The 15,060-nt window shown below is 52.3% G+C and overlaps 1 protein-coding gene across 6 annotated transcripts in view; it reads left to right on the top strand.

The window, feature by feature from the left end:
• Positions 1–15,060, top strand: part of EVC2 (EvC ciliary complex subunit 2) — a 136,240-nt gene that overhangs the window by 1,896 nt on the left and 119,284 nt on the right. For 5 of the 6 annotated variants that reach the window (XM_058723120.1, XM_058723118.1, XM_058723119.1 and 2 more), the window contains exons 2-5: positions 4,761–4,815; positions 8,302–8,468; positions 12,177–12,245; positions 14,573–14,759. In XM_058723120.1, coding sequence (XP_058579103.1) covers positions 4,761–4,815; positions 8,302–8,468; positions 12,177–12,245; positions 14,573–14,759 — 478 coding nt within the window. Of the gene's footprint in view, positions 1–4,760; positions 4,816–8,301; positions 8,469–8,518; positions 8,770–12,176; positions 12,246–14,572; positions 14,760–15,060 lie in introns of those variants that run through there. The other variant, XM_058723122.1, reaches the window with a different exon arrangement.

Here is a 15,060-nt window from a genome sequence, read left to right as displayed (position 1 = left end):
CTTGAAGGGTTGAGTGGACAAGACGCTTCTGAGTTAGCTGTTCACTTCTGGTGTTTACGGACAAGTTTCTAGGTGCCAGGCCCTGTTTGGGATATAAGAGAACAAGCAGTCTCTCCTCTTAGGAAGTCTGCATTCCTGGGGCAGGACAAGGCCTCAACAGTGGTGCCAGGCAGTGGTTTAGGCTGCAGAGAGAAATACAGTGGGCAGAGTGGGCTGGGAAAGACAGCAGTGAGTGCTGTCTAGTCGAGTGGTCAGGGTGGGCGCTTTGAGGAGGTGGCAGGTGAGCGGAACCCTGGGTGGAATGAGGGAGGGCAAGGCCATGTCCAGGAGAAGAGCCTTCTGGAGTGCCACGCCAGAGGCCAGAGGTGGGGTGTACCTGGTGTGGCCCAGGACCAACAAGGAGGCAGGGGGGTCGACAGAGCGAGGGGGGGGGGGAGGTACGGAGGTGATGAGGCCAGAAGGGTGAGGAGTGGCAGATCAGGAAAGGTCCTGTGGCTTATGCTCAGGATCCCAGCTGTGATTCTTTTTTTTTTTTTTTTTTTTAAATTTTTTTTTTTTTTCAACATTTTTTATTTATTTTTGGGACAGAGAGAGACAGAGCATGAACGGGGGAGGGGCAGAGAGAGAGGGAGACACAGAATTGGAAACAGGCTCCAAGCTCTGAGCCATCAGCCCAGAGCCCGACGCGGGGCTCGAACTCACGGACCGCGAGATCGTGACCTGGCTGAAGTCGGACGCTTAACTGACTGCGCCACCCAGGCGCCCCCCCAGCTGTGATTCTAAGCAAGGTGGAAGGCAGGTGAGTGTTGAGCTGGAAAGTGACACGCTGTGGCTCATCTTTCTAAAGAACCCCCGCCTCCCCCTGTCCTGGGGGCAGGGGAGAGGATAGAGGACCGAGAGCGGAAGTGAGAGCAAGAGTGGAGGTGACTGGGAGACCAGGCCAAGGTGGAGGGATGCTGGACCAGGGTGGTTAGAAACAGGGGTTTCTGATGTATTTCGAAGGTGGAGCCAGTGGCTGTGGATTGAGAGAGAGAGAGAGAGAGAGAGAGAGAGACAGACAGAGGAGTCAAGGATGAGGCCAAGGATTTCGGCCTGAGCACGTGGAAGAATAGAGATACCATTGGCTACCTTAGGAATTCGGTTCTGGTCTTGCCGAGTTCAGTTTGCCTCTGAGGTGGGCATACAGTGGAGTGTTAGATGGGCAAGTCTGGACTTGGGGGAGGGATCCGAACTGGTGACGCCGGGCAGTGGTCAGCTGAGAAATGGCTGAGCTCACCTTGGGGGGAAGCGTGGATTGGGAAGAGGGAGGCCTTAAGGCAGCGCCCTGGAGCGAGGTCGGAGCCGGTGGTGAGGCAGGAAGAAGGAGGGATCCAGCAAAGGAGATGAGAAGGTGTGGCTGGTGTGACAGGAAGGCAACCAAGACTGCGACCCAGAAGTCAGGGGAGGAGAGCACTAAAGGGAGAGAGGGGCTCGGTGTAGGCAGAGCATTGCCCCCCAAAGACCTCCACATCGATCCCGGAACCAGTGAATGTGTTAGGTTACCTTGCAAAAGGGAGTTTACGTTGCTGATGGTTACTAATCAGCTGACCTCAAAAGAGAGAGAGGTCGTTGGATTATCTGGCTGGTGCTGATGTCATCACAAGGGTCCTAAAACATGGAAGAGGGGGCGGAAGGGGGGGGGGAGGAGATGTGGCGTTGGAAGGAGGTCATGGCGATGCAGTGTGAGGAGACCCTGCTGCGGCTGGCCTTGAAGATGTGGGAGGGGGCCCTGAGCTAAGGCGCGTGGGTGGCCTCCAGAAGCCAGAGAAGGCCAAGAGATGGACTTTCCCTTCGAGCCTCCAGAAAAAATATGTAGCCCTGCTCACGCTTTGATTTTAGCCCCTTGAGGCTCACGTCACACTTCTGGCCTCAAGAAGCATAAAGTAATAAATGCTAAATTATTATTTATTACTTTATTAAGAGCACTTTGAGCTCTTAAGTTCATGGTGGTTGTTACAGCAAGGATGGGATGCCAGTACGTTCCCATATCGGATGCCGCTGGTGGGTCGTTTGCAGTGAGGACGGACAACTAGCCGTTAAACGGAGCCTTGTAGAGGTCATGGTGACCTTGTCAGGGGCTGCCATTTTGGAGGCAGGGATGACCAGGGAGGGGAAGGCTGGGCATTGAAAGGGGCTATCGGCTGCCTTCTGAGCACCGTCTCTGTGAGAGCAGGCTGCTTCATGGGGCCAAGGAGCCCCTGGAGAGGCACCCTCCAGGCTGGTGATACCCAGAAGCCAGGGAGATCCCTGGATACTTGGCCAGGGGTTCCTGGCACCTGGCCCTACCAAGGGCTTTCATGGGTTGTTTGCCCCCTTGGAATCTGCCCCTTCGAGGGGAAATGTTTGTTGGTAAAGAGACCATCATCCCTTGGTGAGGTCAGGGGCCAGGTCTGGTGTGCTCGCCTGGGGGTGCCGAGTGCACAGCCTGTCGTGCAGCAAATCCTGGCGAGAGAATGGGTGGAAAGTTCCAGGGGGCAGGGGTTGTACAGACATGCAGATGCGTGGGTGTTGGGTGCACTGTGGAGCCCCTGTCCACTCTAGAGACCTCGTGGATGTGTATTTTGTAAGTTAATAGCCTTTCTGTTTTAGAACAGTTTCAGATTTTAGAAAAATGGAGCGCATAGTACATAAAGTTCGTATATATCTGCCCTGACCACACACCCGGTTTTCCTTGCTAACGTCTCACCTTAGTATAGTACGTTTGTTGTCGCTAATGGACTAATACTGTTATTGTTATATTATTATTAAAGTCCATAGTTTATTCAGACTCTCTGAGCTTTTTTGTTTTCTTCTTTTTTTTTTTTTTTAAATTTTTTTTTTAACGTTTATTTATTTTTGAGACAGAGACAGAGCATGAATGGGGGAGGGTCAGAGAGAGGGAGACACAGAATCTGAAACAGGCTCCAGGCTCTGAGCTGTCAGCACAGAGCCCGACGCAGGACTCGAACCCACGGACCGTGAGATCATGACCTGAGCCAAAGTCGGCTGCTTAACCGACTGAGCCACCCCGGCGCCCCTGTTTTCTTCTTAACCTAATGCCCTTTTTCTGTTCCAGGATTACATCCAGGACACCAGAGTATAACATTCAGTCATCTTGTCTCCTTAGGCTTCCCTCGGTCGTGCCGGTGTCTCAGACTTTCTTTGTTTTTGATGAACTTGGCAGTTTTGAGGGTCCTGTCCGTTGTTTCGCAGGGTGCCACCTCCCAGGATTTGTCTGGGTGCATACCATCAACATGCCCTACCGCTGTTGGTGTTGACCTTGGCCTCCTGGCTGGAGTAGCGTTGGCCATCATTCTCACTTTTTGTGTTTCTCATCTTCCTCCTCCTGTATCGTACTTGCTGGGAGGAGGTCCCTGTGCGCCGCCTGGATCTGTGTTGTTATCGTGAGGTTGTTTCCCCTGCCGGGTGGCGGTAAAGACTCACTCCGTCCACACTGCTGTATCACAACAGTGTCTGACAGGCGGAAGGACTCCTGGGGGAAGGGGTACCTCCTGCCTGGTGGAAGGCACTTTATGAACTGGCGGCTGTATTGGCCACGTACTCCTGTCCGAGGAGACTCTGGGGACGGTGTTCACGTCGGGTGTGAGGGACCCGGCAGACCCCCAAAAGAGCAGGCGTGCGGGGCAGCTCCTCCGTCGCTCAGTCACTGTTACTGCTGTTACAGTGACACATGGACATGTGCTTCTGCTTGTAGGAGATAAACCACTCAGTTGGCATGGAGAGAAGGGGGCCTCCCTCTCCGGCCTGCAGGGACACCACCCCTTTCCCCAAGGCCACCCAGGCTGACGCTTCAGAACCTCCTTCTAGACTTTGCCACATGATAGGTGGTCCTGATACTTTATGTAGCATATTGTTAAAAGTATAATTATTCATGAAATATGCAATTAGTGTTAAGTGGGTTATTGAATATCTGCATTCAGTATCTACCTACGTATCCCGTTTCCCGAGTCTGGGGACTTTACTGGAAAATGAGAACGGTGTTCACTTCACTAGCTTGTGCCGAAGACTGTTTGTGTAACTCATCTGAGTGCACAGCAGGGGACCCGGCCCATTTCAAGGGCTCAACCAGGCCAGCTTTGTTATTATTATTAATTTTACGGTAGAAAGGTCTGGGCCTTTCCAGGGCCCAGTGTTTTACAGAGGTGGAGTGGGAGAGTTAGCTGGGCCCTGTTTGGGCAGGTTTCATCACTGAGCAAGGTGAAGCAGGCTGGGAGGAGGCTTTGAGATCTTCACTTCTTAGATGAGGGTCTGAGGCTCAGAGAGGCTGAGAGACTTGGCTAAGGACACACAGCACGTAGACTGTTCTGGCTAGAACCCACTTCTCTGGACTCCCTGTCGAGTGTTTTACGAGCCACTCCATAGGAACTTGCAAGACTGTGGGAAGGCAGAGGCTGGAGTCCCAGCCAGTGTCACAGGGTGGGCGAAAGGCAGAGCTGGGATTCAAACTCAGGTCTATCCGAGTACATTAAAATTTTGACCACACGGTGCTGCCTTCCCAGACAGCCTCCCCAAATGCAGTCAGGACTGAGCTGATGGCCTCTGTGGGAAAGAGAAGGTAATCCCGTACTCCTGGTGGGGGTGATTGCTCTAGAAAAATTTGTTTCAGATTTCCGGGTAAAAGTGCAGCTCCTTTCTGTGTGAGCCATTTACGAAAATGACGTTCAATCACTTCTTACAAGTAGGGTCTTCAGTTAGTGACTTTGGCCTTTGAAATTTTCTAGGACTTGCCCCATTTGATTTGGCCCAACGTAGAAAGCTCTCGCCTTAAGACCGAAGGTAAGTTTGTCTTTTGCTTGATTGTTTTCGTTGCTTTGGCCCTGAAAGAGAATTAGACTTAAAGTCACAGCCCTCTTGCCTCCACCTGCCTCACATTCCACTGACCTGCCCACCTTGGGCAAATACATCATGTTATCCACTGACCTGATAGGGCAAGGGCAGTGCGTCGCCCCTCCAGCAGCTGGCCGAGCCCTAGTGCACAGAACAGGGCTCAGGGTCAGGTGGCCTGTCCTGAGTCTCCCCCAAAGGAGTCTGATTGAATACAGAATGTGCATATTAGCCAGGTGTGTGAGTTTCCCGCGGCTGCTCTAACAAATCACCCCAACCTTCGTGGCTTAAAAACAACACAGATTTACTCTCTTGGAGTTGTGGAGGGCTACAGTTCAGAATCCGTGTAGCTGGCTGAAGTGAAGGTGTCGGCAAGGCCGTGCTCCCTCCGAGGCTCCGGGGAGAACGTTTGCTCCTTTTCCAGCCTCTCTGGCTATGCTCCAATGCAGTCCGTGGGTCCTGGCCCCTTCCTCTATCTCAGCACCAGCAGGCCGGCGTCTTGCCTCAAGTGGTCCCATGGCCTTCTCTTCTACCTGTCAGCTCTCTCTGCCTCCCTAAGGACACCTGCGATGACATTTACTACCCACCCAGATAGTCCAGGTGATTTCCTCATCTTCAGGACCTTGATTTAATCACATCTGGGAGGTTCTTGTTGCATACAGGATGACATATTTACTGGTCCCCTAGATTAGCTCCTGGGCACCTTCAGGGGTCATTCATTAGTCAGCCCACCACATCAGGAGACAGAAATTGAGCTGAAACTCACCTACAGAAAACAGAACTGGCTGGCCTTGTAACTGAACCGTGCAAGCCTGGGCGTGGCCAGATCCAGGGGCTCCGCGTGCCCCGGCCACGTCTTTCTTTTTCATCTCAGCCCCACTTTCCCCTAGGAGCCTTTGGGGAGCTGTAACAGCCAGCCCTTATGCAGTGGAAGACTTCTCAATAGCTTGGCAAGGGCTCTAGGGGCGACCGATGGGCTCAGCCTGAGTCCTGTGTCTGTCCCCGGCCCCATCACTGGGGCTGTGGGTGGACTCTTCTGGGCTCTGTGCCTCATTCTGCCTCCTGGGGACTTGGATGGACTGGGGGCCAGGCTGGCCCCGCTTGTCTGCACAGACTGAACAAGATGCTTCCTGAGAAGAGGAGGGGCCTCGCTGACAAAACTGTCTTTCCAGCAGAGTCTGCTCGGCACAGATTAGAAATACACCTTCCTCGGGGATCCTCCTTTATACCAGGGCTGCCCAGATCTCACTCACTTGCGGAGTTAAAAGGTATTTCCCAGGTCTTTGGTTACTCTCTGCCGACTTTACATTTTCCAAAATACAGTTTTCGTTTGAGTAAACTAGGTTGAGATGATCTCACTGCAGTGGTAGAGAACCTTTTATTCACTGATGAGGCAGGTCTGTGGGCGAGAGGGAGCAGAGTATACTACTCTGTGACTGCATTAAGAGCAGGTATGGAGCAGTAAGATCCCTGGGAGGGGCTTCAGGGAGGGCTTCCTGGAGGAGGTGCTCCGGTACTCCCAGCAGCGTCCTGAGAAGTGACAGTTTAGCAGGACAAGGGGATGGAAGGAGGAGCTTCCAGGCGTGTGGCAGCCAGAGGCAGGAGAGTGAGGGGACAGCCCAAGAACTGCATAGACAGTGCAGATGTCCCTTGTGCTGGTGGCCAGAAGGGGGAGGCCACTGAGCGATGATGTGCTGGGTGGTGATAGTCACGGTATGGCCCGGATTCCTTCTCTACTGTCTGTCAACCCCAGAAGCGCCTTGTTCAAGTTTTCATCAGAGCCTGTGTTTGGGCCTTCTGAGGGCCAGGGGCGTGAACAGGTGCACCAGAGGTAAAGCCGAGTGTGGCCTCAGATTTTATGTCCGGCAAGTTTGCCGAGAAAGCATGTGTCCCTTAGCCTGAGAGACTGGGTGCAGGTCCAGAGACGTGCGTCCAGTCCCGCTGGCACCTGTGTGATTTATTCAGACCTTCCTGAGTCAGCAGCCGGCCTGGGAAGGCGCCCAGTCCCTTCCATGGCGAGGCCCCAATGCTCACCATCATCCCCTTTCCAACTTCGTGACCTGACTCAACCCCAGACACTGTCCGGGAAAAAAGTTACCAGTTTTATCCAGGATCCAGTTCCACACCTTTTTTGTTGTTGTTCAAGTGCTTACTTATACCAACATGTATTTTGAAGTTATAAAAGTTGGCAAGAGCACTCGTAAAGATCTTGCTGTCCATACACTGTAAGGAAGACCGAAAGGGAAATTCGTTCTCAATCAGAATCCAGTCTGTGTCTGGATAGAAGGTAAACGTTGAAAATGCACGATTCTGCAGACGTGTGAATTTCTGGCTTCGAGCCCTGGTTACTCCTGAGCGTGTTCACGTCTAGCCTGTCATCTCGTTTGCTCCATAGGGAGCCCCATCTCAGGGATATTTTAGCCACGTCCCCAGGGGAGGGAGACTGAGGCTCAGAGTGTTCTGGGGCCCCATAGCCGATCCACATCCCCTCCTGACAGCTCAGCCAGTGTGTTTTTTTTTTTTTTTTTTTTTTAAATTTTTTTTTCAACGTTTTTTATTTATTTTTGGGACAGAGAGAGACAGAGCATGAACGGGGGAGGGGCAGAGAGAGAGGGAGACGCAGAATCGGAAACAGGCTCCAGGCTCCGAGCCATCAGCCCAGAGCCCGACGCGGGGCTCGAACTCACGGACCGCGAGATCGTGACCTGGCTGAAGTCGGACGCTTAACCGACTGCGCCACCCAGGCGCCCCATCAGCCAGTGTGTTTTAAGTGATGTTTCTGTTACTCATGGCGCCTGTGAGTTGTCAACATACTGACACAGGGCGAGTTCTGGAGGGACCCGGTCCATGTTGGGTGACTCAGTAGGCACTGTGTCTGGCAGTGGCCAGTCCTCCCCAGAGTCACCATCAGTGGTGCTCACCAGGGGCCCATTCTGCAGGAGACAGGTCATCTGGAGGACCCAGTGAGGTGAGACTTACTCTCCTGTCCACTGTGCAGTTAGGGAAACCGAGGCACGGGCAGGTTAGATAACTTGTCCGAGGACACAGCTGATGAGTGACGGAGTCAGGATTCGAACTCAGGGCCGTCTGATGCCGTGTGTGTGTGTGTAGGAATCACCCAGGGCCCCCTACCTTGCCTGGCGGTCTGATTCGGTAGGTCTGGGAGGGGGCCCGGGAATGTACCTTGTATCACACACCCACCATGAGCAGCACGCACTTGGAGAAACACTCTCTTTAGGCTCGATAGCCCCTCAATGAGCCTGTCTCGTATTCCCGGCAGAGAGAGGATAAGTCATTCATTCGTTCATTCATCCACTTACTCGTTTTCAGCAAACCCCTCTCAGGCGCCTTCCGCATACATGTGGTCTGCCTCCCGAGTCTGTCCCTGCGTCTTATCGCCTTCCCGCCCATCCCTGCAGACGCATCGCTGTTTTGCAGGGGGAGCACCGTTTGGAAGGAAATTCAGCAGGAAAAGTGAGGTCTTTAACCCACTCCTGGCTTCCGCAGCCTCCAGTGAGCCCTGGACTCCATCCACACTTGCTTTTACCCCCTCGGGGCCCAAGAAGACTTTGTCTAAAAGAGAGTCTCCTATAACTCAGCGCCTGGTAAGTAACGCATTTGGTATGTCAACAGAAATACCAGAAGTTGGCAAGAAACCAGTTTGGGGCCAACGGTGTCGGAAATGCCACGGGCTTTGGTCCTTCAGAAAAGTCTGGCCCTTCTCTTTCACTAAATAGAGTTTTCAGTCCAAAGAGCTTTTCTCTTCTGTACCACGTCGAGTGTTTGAGATGAATCGGAGGTTTGAATCTGAGCCGTGGGCTGCTGGTTCTGAAGCGGGGCTCTGGTTCTGCTTCAGCTGGACCGATTGGCTGCCAGCTGTCAGAAACACTGCTAGGGACAGTAACGGTGAGTGTGTAACGAGTATTGGCTGCGCCAGGCCCCGGGCTTAGCATCGTCTGTGCATTATCTCACTGGAGCCTCATTACGAGTTCTGTACACAGGTGCTATGTTTAGGGAGCAGGATGAGAGAGATTATGAAACGTGTTCAGGGTCCCGCAGGTAAAGTGGCTGAACCCGAGTCGGAGTCCCCGCCCCTGCTGTTGTTTTTTGTTTGTTTGTTTGTTTGTTTTTTCTTTCAAAGGTTTATTCCATTTTTTTAAATGTTTATTTTTGAGACAGAGAGAGAGACACACAGAGTGCGAGCGGGGGAGGGGCTGGAGAGAGGGAGACACAGAATCCCAAGCAGGCTCCAGGCTCTGAGCTGTCAGCACAGAGCCCGACGTGGGGCTCGAACTCACGAGCCTCGAGATCATGACCTTAGCGGAGGTTGGACGCCTAACCAGTTGAGCCACCCAGGCGCCCCTGCTGTCGTTTTCCATTCTGTTTTGTTTGTTGGCTCACATAGGACTGCCTTTTTTTTTTTTTTTTTTTTTTTTAAGTTTATTTATTTTGAGAGGTGGGAGGGGCCGAGAGAGAGAGAGAATCTCAAGCAGGCTCCACATTCAAGTGTGGAGCCCAACACAGGGCTCGATCCCACGGCTGCGAGATCATGACCTGAGCCATAATCAGCAGTTGGACGCTTAAATGACTGGGCCACCCGGGCGCCCCAGGGCCGCCTTTCACTTACAATTTCATGACCTAAGATGGCGTGAGAGCCACTGCGCTCAGGCAGCAGGCTGCCACGGCCACGAGCCCCTTCTTGGCCCCGCTGCTAAGTGTTTGAATTAGTTTCTTAGAACTGCCAAACCTGGTGGCTTAAAAGAGTGACATATATTCTGTCACTCTCTCTTCTAGAGGCTAGAAGTCCAACATCAAGGAGTGGGCAAGAGCCACGCCCCCTCCAAAGGCTGTAGGGGAATCCTTCCTTGCCTCTTCCACCTTCTGGTAGCTTCTTTGGCTGTGGCCACGTCACTTCAATCTCTGCATTGAGATTCTCCAGAAAAACAATAAGAAATTGTGTGTGTGTGTGTGTGTATGTGTGTGTGTGTGTGTACTTCCTCCTCCTCGCGGGAGGTTGGTCTTTTTTGTTAACGCCTCAACTGATTGGGCGAGGCCCACCCACATTCTGCAGGGTCATCTGTTTCACTCACAGTCCACATATTTAAATGCTAATCTCACGTAAAAGAAAAAAACTGCCTTCACAGAAACATCTGGATGCGTTTGGTGAAATACCTGGGTGTCACAGCCAAATTGACCCATCAAGTGTTTGATCAACTGTTTCCACCTTCACATGGCCTTCTTCTGTGTCTTTTTCCTTTTCTGTCGCTTGTAAGGACACCTGTCATTGGATCTGGGGGCTACCTAAATCCAGTCCACCTAAATTTAGAATGGAAGGATCTCATCTTGAGATCCTTGGTGGCATCTTCAAAGACCCCTTCTTTTTTTTTTTTTAACATTTATTTATTTTTGAGACAGGGAGACACAGAGCATGAACAGGGGAGGGTCAGAGAGAGGGAGACACAGAATCTGAAACAGGCTCCAGGCTCTGAGCTGTCAGCACAGAGCCCGACGTGGGGCTCGAACGGACCACAAGATCATGACCTGAGCCGAAGCCGGCCGCTTAACCGACGGAGCCACCCAGGCACCCCCAAAGACCCCTTCTCTAATGAAGGTCACATTCGCTGGTTCCAGGGGTCAGGATGGGGAACTCCTTTTTGGGGGGCCACCACGCACCCCCCCCACAGTGGTCATCATTGTTCTTTGCAGTCTGTGTCACTAGGAACAGATGACTTGTGGCCTGGCCTAGTCGCACGTCTGTACTCCCTCCCCTCCGGTGTGTATATGCTCAAAAGCTGTGTCTGGCAATACCGTTGGAGGATCAGAAGAACAGAAAGCCAGGTGCCTGCTTGAGGGCTCTCAGGCTTGTTAGGATGCTGGCGTGTCAAAGGCACTGGGGGAGGTGGCGGACGGAGAGCCCCCCTGGGGTCAGGGACCTGGTTGGGCCGATGCTGGGATGATGCCATAGGCACACTGTCTGCACCTTCTCAGGGACATGACTTCCCTTCTCTGCGTCTTTGTCTCTGTACAAAGAGAGGGTCAGGCTCTGGAGAGGGGGTGTACGTGTGGAAGCATCACAGGATGTGGAGTCACACGGCCGGGGTGGAGGCCAAGCTTCCTGCCCCTGTGACCTGGGGCAAGTGAGTCGACCTTCCTGAGCCTTAGTTTCCTCGTCTGTAAAATGGGGGAGATCGAACCCATGTCTGTAAAGGGATGGGCATGTGGCTGGGCTTGGCAACTAATGGCCACTCTTCTGATTATTGGTATCACTGAGGGCTGCCTTAGTTTGCACATATGGTCCCCCTGCAGGAAGTAGGTGGGCGGGGCAGAGCGGGAGGTGTGGCCCAGGGAAGCTTCCCAGTGAATGAGGTCGGAATTCCGTTTGGTTTAAAGGATGTGCCCATATTTTGGAAGCCAGTCCCCGGAGTCGGGGGGTAGGGATATCCCAAGGGCAGACACGGACAGATACTGGTTGTGATTATGAGGGGCAGTGATGGTTGGCATCTGGTGGGCAGGCCCTGCCTTTCCTCTGGGATTTCCCAGGAAAGCCACAGAGGAGCTGGAGGAGGCCCGAGCTGGGTGGATTCTCCGTGTTGATGGTGGATCAGCTCACAGAGGCTGCCCCAGCACCCCATGATCCGAGCTCCCTTGGCCCCTGCTGTGTGTGGCTGGTGGACCCCGTCACCCGGTGCCCAGGAGGCACGCAGGGCGCGTGAGCAGCCCTCATAAGATTATTCCACGGCTCTGCTCACATTCCCTCTGTCAAAGCATCAGCCGTGCTTTGCCTGTCCCCCTGTGACAACGGGTGTTGTTGACATGCGCCCCCAGACTAGGAGAGAGCTTGGGTGTAACCACATACACACATTCTTTGTTCCTCACAGCCTTCAAGTTCCAGTCTTTTTAATACTCTCTTTAAAAAATCTTCAAGAGGCACCTGGGTGGCTCAGTCAGTGAAGCGCCCGACTTCGCCTCAAGTCATGATCTCACGGTTCATGAGTTTGAGCCCCGCGTCAGGCTCTGCACTGAGAGCACAGAGCCTGCTTGGGATTCTTTCCTTTTCATGCTCTCTGCCCCTCCTCTGCTCTCTCTTTCTGTATCTCTCAAAATAAATAAATAAACTTAAAAAAAAGTTTAAAAAATCTTCAAGGTCATTTAAGGCAGTTATTAGACTGCCAGAAGTAATCCTCTACTCCTCTTTTAAAAGTTCATCTTGTACATTCATGTATTTATTTGTTTATAATTTTTTACATCTTGTACTTTTTATTAAATGTGTATAATAATTTTCATTTTCTGATAATTTCCATACTTTATTGTAGTATGGAGACATCTCGAGGGATGTTCAAGGAACTGCTGAGGACGGAGTAATTTTTCAGAAATGCGCAGTGGTAGGTATTCACAGGTGGCTTGTATTGAAGAGAAAATGGCTGGGTTTTGACCACATCGCATCTTGGTAGAGTTATGTATTCAAGGACTGGCCAATCATGGGTTATCCACCTGTGTCTGGACACATGAGTGAAGAAATGACATACAAGTGATCTTCAGTTTTATAGGTAGAACCAGGACCAAGAGTTTTTGGTGACAATTAAATTCCTGTTAGTGAAAATGCACTGTGATCATTTTTTTTTTTTTAATTTTTAAAATGTTTTTGTTGTTTATTTTGGAGAGAGAGAGAGAGAGAGAGACAGAGTGTGAGTGGGGGAGGAGCAGAGAAAGAGGGAGACAGAATCTGAAGCAGGCTCCAGGCTCCGAGCTGTCAGCACAGAGCCTGAGGCGGGGCTCGACGACACGAGTCACGAGATCGAGACCTGAGCCAAAGTGGGACGCTTAACCGGCTGAGCCACTCAGGCGCCCTGTGCTGTGATCGTTTAGAACGGGAAAGAAAGAATGATGTATTTTCTTTCAGATTTTGACATTGATAGGGTGCTTGACAGTTTAAAATTTTTATTTGGTGTTTTTTACGTCTTTGATCCTTATGAATCCTGTGAGCATTTCACATTATTGTTGTGTTGGGGGTCCCACAACCACCCTCAGGCTCCATGATTCACTAGAAGGACTCATCAGAACTCAGAAAAGCTGCTAGACTCAGAATGGATTACAGCAGAAGGGTACAGGTTAAAGTCAGCAAAGTAAAAGGCACATGGGACAGAGTTGTTGCAGCACCAGGTGGGAGCTTCCCACTGTCCTTCCCTGTGGGGTCGTGTGGCCGGTGTTTCATTTTCCAAAGCACCAATGTGTGACATCACATGCAAAGCATCGTCCCCCAGAAGCACGCACCCGAGCCTTGACATCCAAATTTTTAGTGCGGGTCCATCACATAGGGGTGCAGTGGCCCCTCCGGAGGTCACCTTGACAGAGCTTGGCGTAAGGCCCCCACCTCCAGCCATATTGTTAGCACAGACGGCCTGGTGTGGCCCAAGGCCACAGGTACACACAGATACGCTTCTCAGCTAGGAAAGTCCAAGGGCTTTACAGGCTAACCAACCAGGAGCTGGTCAAGGGGCAGTCCTTTCTTCCGAGTGTGCAGGGTCTGGGCCATCCAGACCTGCAAGGTTAACCCTTTACTGCACAAGCTCGGTTTTATCTCAGGCCTTCAGCTGTCCTGCCCCCCTTCCTGGATATGATTGGTGCAAACGGTTTCTCCTAAGTCTTTGTGGAGATGTTTCTGCCGTTTGCATGCAGTAATGAGTGTGTGTGTGTGTGTGTGTGTGTGTGTGTGCATGCATGCACACCTATGTGTATACATACACTGCTTCCCTCCGTCCTCAGCTCCTACATCGTTTCCAGCTGGTCTGGCTGAAGGCAGGGCAGGGGTGGTGGGGAAAGCTTGGCAAGGTTGCAGGGCAAGGTTGCAGAGGCCAGGCGGGGAGCCCAGCTACATGGGCCGCCAGGCAGCTTCCGGCAGCCGAGCCATTCAGACCCATGGCCAAGCAGAACCTGCCTGCATGGGGGAGACTGGCCGGGAGGCTGGAGACGGTCTTGCTCCTTGCTGGAGGTCGGATGGCAGTCAGAGGCTCTGGGCAGGTCCCCGGGGCTGGGCTGAATCTTCAAAATGACCAAGGGAGGGGCGCCTGGGTGGCGCAGTCGGTTAAGCGTCCGACTTCAGCCAGGTCACGATCTCGCGGTCCGTGAGTTCGAGCCCCGCGTCAGGCTCTGGGCTGATGGCTCGGAGCCTGGAGCCTGTTTCCGATTCTGTGTCTCCCTCTCTCTCTGCCCCTCCCCCATTCATGCTATGTCTCTCTCTGTCCCAAAAAAAAAAAAAAAAAACAAAAAAAAAAAACGTTGAAAAAAAAAAAAATGACCAAGGGAGCAAGAGCCATTGTTTGCTTTTCTTGGTGATGCCGGTGGCCACAATGTCCCCAGACTGACTGCGGTTCTGTGCTTCAATATGCTTTTTGCCATTTCTCTGTAGGAGTAATTTCGCTGCATTTCAGGGTCCCAGTTCCCTTTGAAATGGTCACCAAGCAACAGCTTAGCAAAGCATGAGTCAAGACACTCCTGGGGCCTTTGCAATCAGACCTGATATGTTGTCAGGACCCAGTGAGACCGTAGTGCCCTTCCCTCCACCTGGAGACCTGACGTGCACGAAGTTGAGCTGGCGGGGGTGGGGGTGGGGGTCATACTAGGAAGGTTGGACTTTCTGGGGGGGGGGGGCGTTTATCCTAGGAGGTTGGACTTACCAGTAAATCTGCTCCTGTGTCACCTCCTGTCCTAGGTGTCCGGGCAGAGCGAAATGCAGACGGCTCAGGTGAGACTGCTTGTGGTCAACGCCGGGACCCCCGTGGCCACCAACCTCTCAGATCTGCTCCTGCTTGACAACATAACCGGCCTCTCCGTCAGGGGGTCGACTGGAAACCGGACCTCGGCAGGATTCCAGGCTTTCAGAAAGAAGTTTCTGCAAGGTGAGAGCAGAGTGTGTTAGGTCAGGGAGGGAAAGTGAACATACTTAGAGACGCTGGCGGAGCGTGCGATGTGCAGCAGATGCTTCCTTAAACACGTGACGTGGGTTCACTCCCAGCGGAGTTCCCTGTCAGGTATTGGCGGAGGAGACCTCCGCCTCCGTGGCTCAATGTCCACACCCGAAAAGCTGGATTGGTTACTTAGGTTAGAGAGAGGCAGGATTGGGGGAAAGAGGTTTGAAGAAATATGTACTTTTATTATTTTTATTATTGTCTCAATTTTTGGTCATGAAAAATTTCACAC

The sequence above is a fragment of the Neofelis nebulosa genome, chromosome 3 (assembly GCF_028018385.1).
Source record: "Neofelis nebulosa isolate mNeoNeb1 chromosome 3, mNeoNeb1.pri, whole genome shotgun sequence".
NCBI lineage: Eukaryota > Metazoa > Chordata > Mammalia > Carnivora > Felidae > Neofelis > Neofelis nebulosa.
This window is presented reverse-complemented; position numbering and strand designations above follow the sequence as displayed.